This window comes from Sapajus apella, unplaced genomic scaffold, assembly GCF_009761245.1.
Source record: "Sapajus apella isolate SASKATOON/1434 unplaced genomic scaffold, GSC_monkey_1.0 scaffold38, whole genome shotgun sequence".
Taxonomy (NCBI): Eukaryota; Metazoa; Chordata; class Mammalia; order Primates; family Cebidae; genus Sapajus; species Sapajus apella.
In genome coordinates this window covers 17,049,668-17,065,967 of record NW_022436978.1, presented here as the reverse complement: position 1 = coordinate 17,065,967, position 16,300 = coordinate 17,049,668, and the positions used below count along the sequence as shown (strand labels likewise).

The window sequence follows — 16,300 nt, the reverse complement described above, 5'->3', positions numbered from 1 at the left end:
CCTCCCCTCCCCCACCCGCGATCCGGGCCGCCGCCGCTGGGCCGGACCCCCCGGGCTCAGCCCGGCCCCTCGCCGAGCCGCCGCCGCCGCCCCGTTTGCTGAGGAGGAGGCCCCCGGCCGGGGCGTCGGGCGCGAGGCATAAAACCGGCCGGAGCCGGCGCCCGGGGCAGTAGAGCCGCGTACGGCCCGGGTCAGCGCCCGCCCGCCGCCCGCGTCCTCCCGGCCGCTCCTCCCGCCCCGCCCGGCCCGGCGCCGACTCTGCGGCCGCCCGACGAGCCCCTCGCGGCACTGCCCCGGCCCCGGCCCCGGCCCCCTCCCGCCGCACCGCCCCCGGCCCGGCCCTCCGCCCTCCGCCCTCCGCCTCCCTCCCTCCGCCCGCTCGGCGCCCTCCTCCCTCCCGCCTCCCCAGCTGTCCCGTTCGCGTCATGCCGAGCCTCCCGGGCCCGCCGGCCCCGCTGCTGCTCCTCGGGCTGCTGCTGCTGGGCTCCCGGCCCGCCCGCGGCGCCGGCCCCGATCCCCCGGCGCTGCCCATTCGTTCCGAGAAGGAGCCGCTGCCCGTCCGGGGAGCGACAGGTAGGTGGGCGCCCGGGGGAGGCGCGGGCGGGAAGTTGGGCTCCGGGCGCAGGTGGCTCGGCGCGGCGGGCGGCCCGGAGGGTGGGCGGGGGCCGAGGGGCGCGGCGCCCGGGACCCGGGACCCGGGACTCGGGACCCGTGGGCAGCCCCCGGGGCGGCACACGGCGCGAGCCGGGCAGCGGCCGCCAGCCAAGCCCGTCCCCGCAGGCTGCTCCTTCGGCGGGAAGGTCTATGCCTTGGACGAGACGTGGCACCCGGACCTAGGGGAGCCCTTCGGGGTGATGCGCTGCGTGCTGTGCGCCTGCGAGGCGGTGAGTGCACCCCGCAGCCGGCCTGGCCCGGGTGGGCGAGTGGGCAGCCCGGGGGTGCGCGGGCGTGGGAGTGGATTCGGAGCTGCTCAGGAGGAGGCCAGTCCGCAGAGGTTGGAGGGCGGTTTCTGGTGGGGGAACGGGAATCGGCCCCTTCAAGTCTTAGGTGCTGACTGTGACTGATCGTCCACCCTGCGGGAGGCTCTGTGCCAAATTCGTTTCGTTCCCTGCTCGCCTAACTCCGCTGGTACCCTTCCTAGATAGACAGTATTATTATTCCCATTTTCCAGACGGGGACCGTGAGGCCCAGAGAGGTGAAGCAGCTTGTGTAGGGTCACGAAGCTTGCAAGTGGCAGAGCTGGCGGACTCTGCGGGACATCCTTGCCCGGGGGTCTCACCAGCTGGCATCTTGCACTCACTTGGTTTTCCCGCCTTTTCCGGGAGCAGCCTCAGTGGGGTCGCCGTACCAGGGGCCCTGGCAGGGTCAGCTGCAAGAACATCAAACCAGAATGCCCGACCCTGGCCTGTGGGCAGCCGCGCCAGCTGCCGGGACACTGCTGCCAGACCTGCCCCCAGGGTAAAGCTTGCTCCGCCCTGCAGGGAGGGCTGCGGTAGGTCCCGGGCCACTTGGACGGGGCGGCAGACTGGCCCTTACCACGTGCCCGCTGAAGTCCGTGTTTCCCTCCTGCCCCCCCACCCCAAACCCCTCCTCCCACCTCTCTGCAGAGCGCAGTTCGGAGCGGCAGCCCAGCGGCCTGTCCTTCGAGTATCCACGGGACCCGGAGCATCGCAGTTATAGCGACCATGGAGAGCCAGGCACTGAGGAGCGGGCCCGTGGTGACGGCCACACGGGTAGGGGGCTGGCGGACATTGGGCTTGTGGTTGAGGCTGGGCCACCAAAGCAGCGTTTGACAGTGCTCAGGCCATCTTCCTCCCATCCCAGACTTCGTGGCGCTGCTGACAGGGCCAAGGTCGCAGGCGGTAGCACGAGCCCGAATCTCGCTGCTGCGCTCTAGCCTCCGCTTCTCCATCTCCTACAGGCGGTGAGAAAGGGCAAGGAGCAAGGAGGGGTCAGCTGCCGGGCCAGAGGGAAATTGGGAGAGCTGGAAGGAACTGCTTTTGGCTCTGACCGGCCTCACCCGACCTCTCATTCCCAGGCTGGACCGCCCCACCAGGGTCCGCTTCTCAGACTCCAATGGCAGTGTCCTGTTTGAGCACCCTGCAGCCCCCACCCAAGATGGCCTGGTGAGATGATGCCATTTGTGAGCACTGGTCCAGTCTGGGCACTGTGCTAATAGCATGCTCCGCATTGCCTCCTGTGGTCCTCACCACAGCCCCGTGGGAGGAAGGCACTGACGGGATGATGCCCATTTTACAGACGGGGGTACTGAGGCTTAGTAGGAGGGTGGGATTTGTTGAAGTACACAGCTAGTAAGTGGTGCAGCCAGGGCTGAAACCCAAGCATCTGGCTCCAGGGTTCTTTCCTAAGCTTCCTAGGGCACCCTGGAGGCTCCTTCCCATGTTCCTTTTTCACCAGGCCTGGGCCTGCTAACTGGCCTAGCCTGCGCAGTGTCTGAGCGGAGGGCCCTCTTGTCTCTGCTCCAGGTCTGTGGGGTGTGGCGGGCAGTGCCTCGGTTGTCTCTGCGGCTCCTTAGGGCGGAACAGCTGCACGTGGCACTTGTGACACTCACACACCCTTCAGGGGAGGTCTGGGGGCCTCTCCTCCGGCACCGAGCTCTGGCTGCAGGTAGGGAGCACAGAGCCCCGGGTGTGGAGCTGAGTCTTCTGTCCCCAGGAAAGGGGAGGGAGGTTTCTGACAGGCTCTTGTCATCCTCCTTTCCCCAGAGACCTTCAGTGCCATCCTCACTCTAGAAGGCCCCCCACAGCAGGGCGTAGGGGGCATCACTCTGCTCACTCTCAGTGATACAGAGGACTCCTTGCACTTTTTGCTGCTCTTCCGAGGGCTGCTGGAACCCAGAAGTGGGGGTAAGTGGGATGGGGGCAAAACATGTGAGAAGGTTAGGGAGAGCACCTGTCTCAGAAAGGCCCACATGTGCGGCCTTGCAGGACGAACCCAGGTTCCCTTGAGGCTCCAGATTCTACACCAGGGGCAGCTACTGCGAGAGCTTCAGGCCAATGTCTCAGCCCAGGTGAGTGGGGACCTGGCTCTGGCCACCACTTGCTTTGGCCTCTTGCTATTGCTCATCAACTCTGCTCTGTTCCCAGGACCCAGGCTTTGCTGAGGTACTGCCCACCCTGACAGTCCAGGAGATGGACTGGCTGGCGCTGGGGGAGCTGCAGATGGCCCTGGAGAGGGCAGGCAGGCCAGGGCTGCGCATCAGCGGGCACATTGCTGCCAGGAAGAGCTGCGACGGTGAGGCAGGGTGGGGCCTGGTGCCCTGGGCATGTGCAACTGAGAGGCCCAGAAATGTGCCAGAGAGGGGTCAAAGTGGGCATGGGAGTAATCCTGAGGACTGGGGGTGTAAGCAGCCATGGGGTAAGCCTAGCCTCAACTGTCTCTTGCCCCTCCGTAGCCCTGCAAAGTGTCCTTTGTGGGGCTGATGCCCTGATCCCAGTCCAGACGGGTGCTGCCGGCTCAGCCAGCCTCACGCTGCTAGGAAATGGCTCCCTGATCTACCAGGTAAGTGTCAGGGGCTGCAGAAGATGGGGGGAGGGGCAGCAGGACAGGCCCCAGGCCCTTACTACCTCTCCGCTTTGCCCTCCTCCACCTTGCCTATCAGGTACAAGTGGTAGGGACAAGCAGTGAGGTGGTGGCCATCACACTGGAGACCAAGCCTCAGCGGAGGAATCAGCGCACCGTGCTGTGCCACATGGCTGGACTCCAGACAGGAGGACACATGGTGAGGGCTCCAGGCGGAACTGGACCCAGGGCCCAGTGCATGAGCTCTGGGAAGCCAGATGGGGTGAGCGGGGGTGCTCAGTATCATCCACTCATTCATGGTTCTCCCACTCACTCATTTATTCATTTCACATTTTTAGTGAGCCCTAGACTAGGGACTAAAATACAAAGGAAATCAGACATGGCCCCTGTGCTCAGCAAGCTCATGGCCAAGTGGGAGGCGTCAGACCTGGAGAACCGTGCCGTAGACCACGCGGTAGTAAATGCAACAGCAGTGCTTGCTCACAGGGCCTTTCCACGTGCTGGGTGCTGCACTGCCGGCCTTACATATTTTGGCTTTCACAGTACCCGTTTTATAGATGAGGAAGTGACGGCTTGGAGAAGTTAAGTAACTCTCCAAGGTTGTCACATAGCTAGGAAGTGGCAGGGGAAGGCCTTGAAACCGGACCTGCCAGGTGCTTCTCCTGTGTTTCTGGTGTGCGGAAGCATGTATGGGTGGGGCGGGGCACAAAACAGGCCAAGGCCTGAGAACCTTGGGCTCGTGTGAGACTGAGGAGGGCCTGTCCTTCCCTGCCCCCCAGGCCGTGGGTATCTGCCCTGGACTGGGTGCCCGAGGGGCTCATTTGCTGCTGCAGAACGAGCTCTTCCTGAACGTGGGCACCAAGGACTTCCCGGACGGAGAGCTTCGGGGGCACGTGGCTGCCCTGCCCTACAGTGGGCATAGCGCCCGCCAGGATAGTGAGTGCCCTTAGAGGTCTGTCTGCCCTTTGGTTTCCTAGGATATTCGAGGGATGGTGGCCAGAGCCTGGTGTGTCTTTCTTTGTGCCTAAGCCCTGGTTGCCATCTGAAGGTGGGGACGTAGAGGGCGGCACTGCTGGCAGGCTCTTCCTGTTGCCCAGGTGCAAGGGCCTAAAACTTGCTGCAGCCCAGGCTCTGGACCTCTGGACAGTGTCTTCCAGCTCGTGGAATCTGTGCTGGGGAGCTGGGGAATGCTGGGTTTGAGGCCTTGCCCGAGGCCACCTTCTCACCTGTCATCTCTTCTGTCTGGACCCAGTGCTCCCCGTGCCCCTAGCAGGAGCCCTAGTGCTACCCCCTGTGAAGAGCCAGGCAGCAGGGCACGCCTGGCTCTCCCTGGATACCCACTGTCACCTGCACTATGAAGTGCTGCTGGCTGGACTTGGTGGCTCAGAACAAGGCACTGTCACTGCCCACCTCCTTGGGCCTCCTGGAACACCAGGGCCCCGGCGGCTGCTGAAGGGATTCTATGGCCCAGAGGTAAGGATGTGATGGTAGGCAGCAGCTTGGAACATTTCTGCATTTGAGTTTGAAGGGCTCTGTGGGCCTGTGATGGGGGGAAGCACAGAGCAGGCAGCCTGATATAGAAGAGCTGGCATGGGCCGGGCATGGTGGTTCACGGCTGTAATCCCAGCGCTTTGGGAGGCCAAGGCGGGTGGATCACCTGAGGTCGGGAGTTCGAGACCAGCCTGACCAACATGGAGAAACCCCATCTCTACTAAAAATACAAAATGAGCTGGGTGAGGGACATGCGCCTATAATCCCAGCTACTTGGGAGGCTAAGGCAGGGGAATCACTTGAACCTGGGAGGCGGAGGTTGCAGTTAGCTGAGATTGCACCATTGCACTCCAGCCTGGGTGACAAGAGCAAAACTCCATCAAAAAAAAGAGCTGGCATGGGCCTAGGAGTCACATAGACCTGGGCATGACCCTGATTCGGCTTTTCATTATTCATTTTCATTTCTATGTCTCTCTTTGGTGGGATGTCTTGGATAATATGTAATATCCTTGACCTCAGAGGGGCAGGTGGGTTGGACTAAGCCCCTTCAAGTGGGTGAGTTCTCATGGACTTGGAGTCAGAGAGACCTGGCTTCTGACTCCACTCTATTGCCAATGCGCTTTGCTACCCTGCAGACTTTATTTACCCTCCCTGGATCTCAGTTTCTTCATTTGTGAATTGGGGACAGCTCAGCCCTAAAGCGCCCTGTTCCCATCCATTATCCTGTCTGTGTGCAGGCCCAGGGTGTGGTGAAGGACCTGGAGCCGGAGCTGCTGAGGCACCTGGCACAAGGCACAGCCTCCCTGCTGATCACCACCAAAGGCAGCCCCAGAGGGGAGCTCCAAGGGCAGGTAGGTGGGCAGCGGGGGCAGCGGGGAGGGTGCAGAGCTGGGGGGCACTGTGTGCCCTTGCACTAGTCACTTGCTGTCTCTGAGTCCTGGGGGTGGCCGTATCACACCCGCCGGCTGGTGGGGAAGATGAAGACAGACAAGCGACTTGAGGAGGCTGGCAGTCCAGCACCCTATCCCTGGCAGCTGAGATGGCTGTGGAGCCAAGGGCATCCTCCTGGGCCACCGCAGTACTCAGGGGTCAAAGGCGTCTCCTGCTGGCTGGCCGCTGCCGGCACCGGTGAAGACGTGAGGGGGAGCCCCGGCGCTGCCTCAGTTGGCCCCTCCTCCCAGGTGCACATCACCAACCGATGTGAGGTGGGCGGCCTGCGCTTGGAGGCGGCTGTGGAGGCGACCGGGGCCGAGGGGGTGCGGGCACCGGGGGCTCCAGATGCAGCCGCTGCTGCACTGCCCGCAGTGCCTGGCCCCCCAGCCCTAGCGCCTGCCAAACCTGGTGGTCCTGGGCGTCCCCGGGACCCCAACACATGCTTCTTCGAGGGTCAGCAGCGCCCCCACGGGGCTCGCTGGGCACCCAACTATGACCCGCTCTGCTCACTCTGCACCTGCCAGGTAGGAGGTCCCGGAAGGGCACACTGGGTCCTGGGATCTGGGGCAAGGGGCCTGGGCACCCCCATCAATGCCTCTGCTCCTCTCTCCAGAGACGAACGGTGATCTGTGACCCGGTGGTGTGCCCACCGCCCAGCTGCCCGCACCCCGTGCAGGCTCCCGACCGCTGCTGCCCTGTGTGCCCTGGTGAGTTTCCTGCAGGGGAGTGGAGGAAGTAGTCTGCCCAGCGCAGACCAGTCCTCTGGCAGGGAAGGAGGGTGGTCACCACTGCTTTCACCATTTCTTTGGCTCCACAGAGAAACAAGATGTTGGAGACCTGCCAGGGTTGTCGAGGAGCCGGGACCCGGGAGAGGGTGAGCTGGAAGGGTGCGTGCAGGGGTGGGGGCCTCAGAGGAACCATTAGGTTGAACCAGGAGGGGGACAAGAAGGGGAGAGTATGTAGGGGGTGGCCTGAGGGGCACAGGCTCCAAGCGACGCCCAACAGGACTCATTACTGTGACTGGCCCCCAAGTGGGCCCATGGCTTCGGCTCATGTTGGGGTGGCCTGAGGCCCAAGCCTTGGTTGTGGGCCCAGCTGATGAGCTCATACTAACGGCTGCTGGGCCCTGTTCCCCACCAGGCTGCTATTTTGATGGTGACCGGAGCTGGAGGGCAGCGGGTACGCGGTGGCACCCCGTTGTGCCCCCCTTTGGCTTAATTAAGTGTGCTGTCTGCACCTGCAAGGTATGGCCACCCAATCTTCTCTGGTGCCATAACCCAGCGGGGTCTGCAGAGACGGGGAGGGGCTGCCAGGTGAGGAAGGCCCATCCTTGGTGAGGAGGGTTCAAGGATCACAACAGGATGAGAAAAGGCCCTGGCGCTTCGAGAGTTGGCTTCTCGTGGGAAAAGGGATGGGGCTGGCCTAGGTGTGGATTCTGGCTCTGCCAGCTAATTAGCTCCAGTGACCCTAGGCACCCTCTGTCCCTGAGCCTCACTTTCCTCTCCTGTAAGCAGATACGATGGCAGCTACCTTGCAGGGTTCCGATGAGGAGCAGAGTTTAGGCCTATAAAGCAAGCCTGGGCCTCTGAGTAAAAGGCCACAGAAAGACTACATTGAGGTGTGGAACAGGAGAGGGAGCAGGCAGGAGGCTTATGTGCCCCTCTTCCTGACACTCCTTGCTCAATGGATCCCTACAGGGGGGCACTGGAGAGGTGCACTGTGAGAAGGTGCAGTGTCCCCGGCTGGCCTGTGCCCAGCCTGTCCGTGTCAACCCCACCGACTGCTGCAAACAGTGTCCAGGTGAGAGAGGTGACTGGGCACTGAGCCTTACCTTTGGGTTGAGGCAGGCCTTGTTCTGGGTGAGGGGAGGGTGCTCACTAATTGAGCATTTACTAAGCATTGCTCTGTGCCTAGCCTGAAGCCAGCACTCTGAATGCAGTGGAAAGAATGTCATATACTAGTGGGAATGATGGGTTCTGGTTCCTGCTCCATCCATCCATCCATCCATCCATCCATCCATCCATCCACCCACCCACCCATTCACCCAACCACCCACACATTGATGCATCCATCTATCCATTCATTCATCTAGCCATCCACCCATCCATCTATCCACTCATCAGTGCATCCATCCATCCACCCATTGATGCATCCATCCATCCATCCATTGACCCATTGATGCATCCATCCATCCATTCATTCATCTATCCATCTACCCATCAATGCATCCATCCATCCATCCATCCATCTATCCATCTATTCATCTATCTATCCATCCACCCATTGATGCATCTATCCATCCATCCACCCACCCACCCACGGATGCATCCATCTATCCATCACCCATCCATCCATCCTTCCATTCATCCATCCATCCATTGATGCATCCATATATCCATCCATCCATCCAACCATCCATCTATCCACTCATGGATCCATCCATCCATCCATCCATCCATCCATGCTTCCACTCATCCATCCATCCATTGATGCATCCATCTATTCTCCCATCCACCCCTCCATCCATCCACCCATCAATGCACCCACCCATCAATGCATCCATCCATCTGTCCACCCACCCATCCAAATTTATCACCTACTAAGTGCCAGAAACTCCTAGGTGCTGGGGATTCTAAGAGAATACTCATAAAACCTGGTTGGCCTGCCTGGGCTGACCCTTTCTCTTTTCCTCTCAACAGTGGGGTCAGGGGCCCACCTTCAGCTGGGGGACCCCATGCAGGCTGATGGGCCCCGGGGCTGCCGTTTTGCTGGACAGTGGTTCCCAGAGAGCCAGAGCTGGCACCCATCAGTGCCCCCTTTTGGAGAGATGAGCTGTATCACCTGCAGATGTGGGGTAAGTGGGGAGCAGAGGCTTGTGTGAGGTGGGTACTGGAGGCCTAGTCTGGAGTAGGGAGACCTTCCCAGGGAGGTCCCTGAAGAGACTGAAGGCCACTGTGTCCCAGTGCCTCTGGGGGACCCTCAGTGTCTGCTCTGTCCTGTACCAGGCAGGGGTGCCTCACTGTGAGCGGGATGACTGTTCACTGCCAGTGTCCTGCGGCTCGGGGAAGGAGAGTCAATGCTGTTCCCGCTGCATGGCCCTCCGGCGGCGTAAGTGAGGGAGTCCAGGGTCAGCAGCTATGAGCCGAGGGCTGACTGCCCATGGGACTCCTGGTCAGGGAAGGGAGCACTCCCTGTGTGCAGGAACAGTGCAGCCTGCCTCACAAGTGCCATTCCAATCCACCCTCACAGCTACCTGGTGGAATTGTTATTTCTTACCTTTTCTTTACAAATGAGATTTCTGAAGCTCAGAGGAATTAAGCAATGAGATGAAGGTACCCCAGCTGTGTGCACTGCCTTTCTGGGACCAGGACAGGGAGGCTTTGCCCTGCCCTCCATGCCTCTCTGTGCCTTTCTACTCCCTCTCCCCTCCTCCAACGTTCCCTCCCTTCTGTCTCCAGCAGCCCCAGAGACCAGGACTGTTCCAGAGCTGGAGAAAGAAGCTGAAGGCTCTTAGGGAGCAGCTGGAAGGCCACATGACCAAGAGGACGGGGCCTGAGCTGGGGAAGGGGTGGCGTCGAGGACCTTCTTGCATTCTCCCGTGGGAAGCCCAGTGCCTTTGCCTCTCTGTCCTGCCTCTTCTCCTAACCCCACTACCTCTGGGAACCACAGCTCCACAAGCGGGAGAGGCAGCTGGGCCAGATGGAGGCCGCGGCCACTCCAGCTCCTGCCCTGCCTCTGTCCTGGAAGCCCCACCCCTTTCCTTCTGTACATAATGTCACTGGCTTGTTGGGATTTTTAATTTATCCTCACTCAGCACCAAGGGCCCCTGACACTCCACTCCTGCTGCCCCTGAGCTGAGCAGAGTCATTATTGGAGAGTTTTGTATTTATTAAAATGTTTCTTTTTTCAGTCTTTGAGCATGAGGTTGGCTCTTTGAGTCCAGGAACCTGAGTGGGGCCCAGTGGAGAAGGGGCAGAGAGTAGGAGCTGAGAGAGAGGAACCCTGAGCCTTGGCAAGCTGAAAGAGACCTGGAGAGGTGGATGATAGCGCTGCAGTTGGCTGGCATGCCTGGGTTCCCTAGCGGGCTGGGGATGGTCCTGGAGATGGTCTAGAGCCTCAAGAATTTGGGGAAGTAGAAGCGGGATTTTGACTCAAGCTTAGTTTCCCACATGGCTGGCATGTTTGCAGACTTCATGTTTGAAGTTGCTTCAAAGACAGAAGCAAAAGCGTCACCAGCCCCTCCCTCCCTCCCTCCCTCCCTTCCTCCCCTCCCTCATGACCAAGAGGATGGGGCCTGAGCTGGGGAAGGGGTGGCACGGGGGCCTTCTTGCACTCTCCCATGGGAAGCCTAGTGCCTTTGCTCCTCTGTCCTCCCTCCCTCCCTCTCTCCTTCCCTCTTTCCCTCCTTCCCTCCTTCCTTCCTTCCTTCCTTTTCAGCAATGAGCTTTCACTATGTTGCGCAGGCTGGTCTTGAACTCCTGGCCTCAAGTGATCCTCCTGTCTTGACCTCCCAAAATGTTGCGATTATAGGCATAAGCCACTATGCCTAGCCCAGCCTCTATCTTCTTTGTCTAAAATGAGGTAAACACTTTCCTGGAAACACATGTTCTGGACCAGTTCTGGGGCAAACTTGGGTCAGGATAGATCGGCATCAGCTCTGGTCCAGCTGGCTGGGCTTACCTTGAGACCAAATTATGTAGAGAATAAGACAACACCCTCCTGCCCTGTTACCCTCTTCTCTCTCCTCTCCCTCATTCCTACCATCAAGACCCAGGCATTTTAACAAGCTCTAGGAAATGAGGTATCAGAACAGAAATCTAACGAACATATGTAGCTGCAGATCCGTCTTTCATATAAACGATGTGGGGTAAAATGAATCTGGGATGTTATGATCTGGTGGGGCGGGGAAGGGAAATCATAGCTTCCTTACAGAGTGTTAGGCATGCTGTGTGTGGTTACAAAGTTACTGTCTTAGACCACTGAAGCACTGAGTTCCAGTTCTGCTGTTAACTAGCTGGGTTATTTAACTTCCACGAACAGAACACATAATATCCCCCTCACAGGATTCAATCAGAACACGTGCAATGCACGGCTCGTTGCCTGGCACATATTCACGGCAAAAGGCAGTGGGATTTGTGGGGCAGGTTTGGAATGAAGGCAGGAGAACCGCAGGGAGGAGCGTGGCCACGGGCTGCAGTTCTGTTTGGCAATTGATATCCTGCTGAATGCTTAGGGGAGAGGAGGGGCTGGCCTGAGGATGCAGGGATGATAAAGATGGGGATAAAGACTTGGGCCAGAGCCCTGGCTGTTAACAGGAGGATCATGAGGGCCACATAGGGATGACAAAGCGGCAGTATTCAGCATGGGATGAAGTGACGCACGGGGGGCGGGGTGATGGAGGTTTGGCCCAGAAACGTGCGCTGACAGCGTTGTCCTCCTCGGTGAGGGTTTGGTGGGAAGAAGGGTTGGAAAGAGAAATTGTGGTCCTTGGATTTAACCTGAGTTTGTCACTGATGCTCATGAGACCAGGGAAGGATAAAGGCAGGTGAGTCGCTTTAGGATGGCTTGCTGGGCTCCACAGAGGCAGAGCCACAGGCACCAGGAGGGGTTGAGAGCAGGCCTCAGTGCACGTCAGCTGAGTGAGCCAATGTGAAGATGATGGGTCTAGCCAGAGCCCCGTCCTCTTTACACAAAAACCCGTGAAACACCTTTCCCATCCTAGCCTGCGTTCCAACCGAAGCTGGCCAGTCTCCAGGCCCTGCCCGAGCCCCAGGGAAGGGGTACAGTGATCCAGAAGGACAGCGCTGAGCCTTGTGTAAGGGACTGTATTTCAGACTTCTTGGAAGCCTGATGTTCAGAGACCTCAAGGACATCATCATTGTTTCCAGCCATTCAATGCCCCATTCACTGCTCCCATCCATTCAATGGCCCCATTTATTCCCCTTCAGGCAACCGCACAACTGTCAGAGAGCCCTTTCCCTTTCCAAAAAAACCAAACCAAACGCAAACCCCTAAACGACAGCAGCAGAATCCAAGCAGAGGCCCATTTTCCTGTGTGGATTATTTCAGTGTGTCAAAACAATTACCCGTAGTATTCAAAATTTGATCTCTCACCCAGGAGTCAGTCAGGCCTTCTACATTGCAGAGGGTTTGACTCAACCTCCGAGCTTCTCCAGACAGAAGGGAATATGTACCTGCTTGGCTGGATAAATGGGGTCGTCCTGATACACGATTTTTGGAGAAAAACTCCTTCATGTGCAGTGATCCACTTTGCCAAGTTCTCCTTGTGCGACCACCTCTTAGGCAATCCCTAGTGACATTCTTTGCCCACTTGTAGTATACCAAACCCAGATTGTGCTAAGGTAGGCAATAAACGGCGCCCAGTGGGAGCTATGGCATGGTGGTGCTGCCTACAGCCATCAGCTCACGTTGTCCATGTCACCAGAGCAGAGTCTATGCAATGACTTAAGAAGGATAGTTTTTGGGTCGGGTGCTGTGGCTCACACCTATAATCCCAGCACTTTCGAAGACCGAGGTGGGCAGATCACGAGGTCAGGAGTTCGAGACCATCCTGGCCAACATGCTGAAACCCCGTCTCTACTAAAACACAAAAAATTATCCAGGCGTGGTGGTGTGTGCCTGTAGTCCCAGCTACTTGGGAGGCTGCGGCAGTAGAATCGCTTGAGCCCGGGAAGCGGAGGTTGCAGTGAGCTGAGATCGCTCTGCTGTACTCCAGCCTGGTGACAGAGCAAGACTCAAAAACAAAAAAATGCAAAAACAAAAACAAAAACAAAAAAACAAAGAAACCCCAAAACCATAGTTTTCAAATCTCAGCCACGGATGTGTGACGTTGCCACAGGGCAGAGGGACAGATGGGGTTCCAGGGACCTCATGGGAGTGGGGAGAGCTGAGATGGGTGGATCACCTGAGGGCAGGAGTTGAGACCAGCCTGGCCAACATGATGAAATCTCATCTCTACTAAAGATAGAAAAACTTAGCTGAGTGTGGTGGTGTGTGCCTGTAGTCCCAGCTACTCGGGAGGCTGAGGCAGGAGAATCTCTAGAACCTGGGAGGTAGAGGTTGCGGTGAGCCGAGATTGCGCCACTGCACTCCAGCCTGGGCAACAGGAGCAAAACTCCATCTCAGAAAAGAAAAAATACAGAAATCAAAATAAAAAATAAAGTCAACTTCATCTTAAAACTAGCAGGTACATTCCTTGCCAGCCATGACCCATGGTCATAAGATGTTTACAGCTGAGGAAACAGCTTCACAATGTCTGCAAAGAGAAACTCATATAGCAGCAGAATGTCCAGATGTCCCCGTATCACATAACAATATATGTTTTTATGATGTTATAGTCAGGCTTTGATGTACTTATGCACTAAAATGCCAGAGGTAGTTTTCTTTAAATCAGCAACATAATAAATGGCATGCGGTCAGCCCCCCACATGTAGACATAGCTTAGCTTTTACATAGATAAGACCCCTATATAAGAAAACCTTAGGCTGGGCGTGACGGGTCACACCTGGGAGGCCAAGGCAGGTGGATCACTTGAGGTCAGGAGTTTGAGACCAGCCTGGCAAACATGGTGAAACCCCATCTTTACTAAATATACAAAAATTAGCTGGCATGGAAGCACATGCCTGTGATTCCAGCTACTCGGGAAGCTGAGGCAGGAGAATTGCTTGAACCTGGGAAGTTTCAGTGAGCTGAGACCATACCATTGTACTCTAGCCTGGGCAACAAGAGGGAAACTCTGTCTCAAAAAAAAAAAAAAGAAAAAAAACTTTAGAAGAGGCGTTCCTTCTCTTGCTTTCTGAAGATGCTCTGCGCTGAAACTGAGTAGCTTTCAATAAACATCTCTTCTCACTGCACTCTGCGACTTGCCTTGAATTCCTTTGTGTGCAAGATGCAAGAGCTCTCTCTTGTGGTCCGGACGGGGACCCCTTTTTCTGGCAACACTTCTGACACAACAAAAGTGGCAGAAAGGAGAGGTCTCCTCATGTGATAAAAGTGAGGCAAAGAAGAATTTCACTGGGCATGCTGAAAGAGACAGTTTCACTTGTTGAATATCAGGTAGTCAGAGATGACGTGTGAAGGGAGAAGCCCGTGTGTACGGAATGCCTACACAGAGGGTATTATGGAATGCTGGCAAGACGCTGTTAGAATGACGAAAGGGGAGGACTTACTAGAGATCCTGGAACGCTGGTGCTGCTCTTGAGAATGGAGCTTACAACATTGTTTGGCTTTGATGCGTTTTCATGTGCAAAGAGAGCTGCCGGAATTATTTTTGCTCATCATAAAAGTAAATCATTGCTAACAATTGTGGTAATATACAAATGTGTGAGAAGGAAAGAAAAATCCACCTGTTATTCCAACTGCTGGATAGCCAATCACTCTTAATCACTGATGGTCAGGTGTGGTGGCTTACGCCTGTAATCCTTGTACTTTGGGGGCTGAGGCGGGTGGGTCACCTGAGGTCAGGAGTTTGACACCAGCCTGGCCAACATAGTGAAACCCCATCTCTCCTAAAAATACAAAAATTCCCCGGGCTTGGTGGCATGCTCCTGTAATCCCAGCTACTCAGGAGGCTGAGCCAGGAGAATCGTTTGAACCCGGGAGGCAGAGGGTTGCTGTGAGCTGAGATTGTACCATTGTACTCCAGCCTTGGGGACAGAGCAAGACTCCTCAAAAAAAAAAAAAAAAATCACTGAGTATTATTCTAAGTGTTAGTGAAAACTTCATTGCCCCACTTTGGCCCCACTCTACTCCCACACCAGGTTCTGCCCCTACAGTGCCTTCTGCAGCCCCTGCCTCGATCCTCAGCTGCGAGGCGAGGCGGCTGTGGCGTCCCAGCATGGGGTATTTGTACGATAGGTCAGGAGCGGGAGCGCACTTCTTTCTTCACAAACAGGGAAAGCGATGGACTACATTTAAGGGAAATCTGACCTTTTGCACTGAAAATGGACAGGGAGGCACAAAAGTAGAAAGTTTGAAAAAAAATATTTCCTAAGCTTAGAAAATCTGGCAAATTTTCTGGAAATTGGCTGGAGCCCCCAGGGGAGTCCATGCCTCTCAGCTGACGGGTGTTGAGCAGCCCTGGAGGTTGTCCTCGCCTCATTTGAGCAGCAGAGATTGGCCAGGGCCCCAGCCATTCCTCGGGAGGAGTCATTCACAGTTTTTTCTCATCTACCTGCTTTGGCTGGGCTGGCTTATTAGCTGAGCCCCAGCCTCCCTGTGGCTCTTCCTTCCTCTCACAGGGAGGCTGGGGCTCAGCCTCTTTTGGAGTTCGCCAAGCTCCACTGAGGTGCCAGGCCTACTGGACAGAGACTCCTCAACCTCTCCTTTGTGCAATAGGACAAGCAGGGGCACAGATAGAGGCAGCCAATGCCAGTGGAAGGGAGCTGCCTGACAAGCATCGCACTGGGTACTTCTCTATGCGGGGGCAGAAAGGCTGTTGTTGAGGTCCTGGGGAGAAGACAGCTCCGTCTAGAACATGTGCTTCCAGCCCAGCAGCTGGCGGGCCTCATGAGCCTGACTGGCAAAGATGCCCGTGAGACTGGAGCAGGTGGCCATGGCTGTGACCTTCCACACTCCTGGCAAGAACACCTTGGTGATCGCATGCAAGGCTGGCTGATGCTACCTGTCTTCCTGGTGGCCTGGCAGCTTTTAACATGGTGGCCTGGGTCCCTGGCCAGCCCCAACTCTGAGGGAAGGCAGGGAAGAGGGAGGGAAGCCAGGGCCATTCTCCCCAACACTAATATAGAAAAAGGAAATAACTTGTCTTTTAAGAAGAAAACAAAGAAAGGAAAAAAAAAACAACACAAGAATTTGTTCTTTAAAACCCAAACCTTCTGTGGTCTTTTCTGCCTTCTATGCAGGGAGCGATAGAGACGTATTCTTTTTGCTGGTCTGGAGGGGAATTGGGTGGGAGGTAGGAAGCAGCAAGATGAGAGGCTCCCAGAAAAGAGGCCGGGAAGAACTGTCCAGCTGAAAAGTAGTCAGAAGCTTTTTACTATGTATTATTTATCTTATAAGCAGTCAATGTAAACTTCGCTTTTCTTTTTGAGACAAAGTCTCCCTCTGTCGCCCAGGCTGGAGTGCAGCGGTGCAATCTCCACTTACTGCAACCTTTGCCTCCCAGATTCAAGCGATTCTCCTGCCTCACCCTCTTGAGAAGCTTGGATTACAGGCATGCATCACCACGCCCAGCTAATTTTTGTATTTTTAGTAGAAACGAGTTTCCACCTGTCTCGGCCTCCCAAAGTGCTGAGATTACAGGTGTGAGCCAACGCACCAGCCTACAATGTAATCACATTTAAATAGCTAATAA

General features: G+C 56.7%; 1 protein-coding gene across 4 annotated transcripts; it reads left to right on the top strand.

Moving 5' to 3' along the window:
• Positions 1–190: 190 nt before the first annotated feature.
• CHRD (chordin) lies at positions 191–9,879 on the top strand. Of its 4 annotated transcripts, none has more exons than XM_032298389.1 (23): positions 191–573; positions 781–884; positions 1,329–1,458; positions 1,608–1,733; positions 1,825–1,924; positions 2,039–2,126; positions 2,487–2,628; positions 2,727–2,867; positions 2,949–3,031; positions 3,108–3,255; positions 3,416–3,522; positions 3,623–3,742; positions 4,323–4,479; positions 4,796–5,016; positions 5,772–5,885; positions 6,216–6,491; positions 6,581–6,674; positions 6,785–6,841; positions 7,108–7,211; positions 7,665–7,767; positions 8,667–8,821; positions 8,973–9,075; positions 9,429–9,879. In XM_032298389.1, exons 1-23 carry the CDS (start codon positions 426–428, stop codon positions 9,479–9,481), a joined length of 2,874 nt encoding a protein of 957 aa, XP_032154280.1. In that variant the 5' UTR covers positions 191–425; the 3' UTR covers positions 9,482–9,879. The 4 variants fall into 4 exon arrangements, 2 of the variants coding, with proteins under 2 accessions (XP_032154280.1, XP_032154279.1); XM_032298388.1 differs by having other exon boundaries at positions 9,426–9,879; XR_004275163.1 differs by lacking the exon at positions 7,108–7,211 and having other exon boundaries at positions 411–573; positions 9,426–9,879.
• The last annotated feature ends 6,421 nt before the right edge of the window (positions 9,880–16,300 follow it).

Bases quoted from the DNA above. Each gene is read 5' to 3' on its own strand.
- CHRD (XM_032298388.1), top strand. From the start codon at position 426: ATGCCGAGCCTCCCGGGCCCGCCGGCCCCGCTGCTGCTCCTCGGGCTG. The intron at 885-1,328 runs GTGAGTGCACCC...TTCCGGGAGCAG, and splicing joins TGCTGTGCGCCTGCGAGGCG to CCTCAGTGGGGTCGCCGTAC. The intron at 3,523-3,622 runs GTAAGTGTCAGG...CTTGCCTATCAG, and splicing joins ATGGCTCCCTGATCTACCAG to GTACAAGTGGTAGGGACAAG.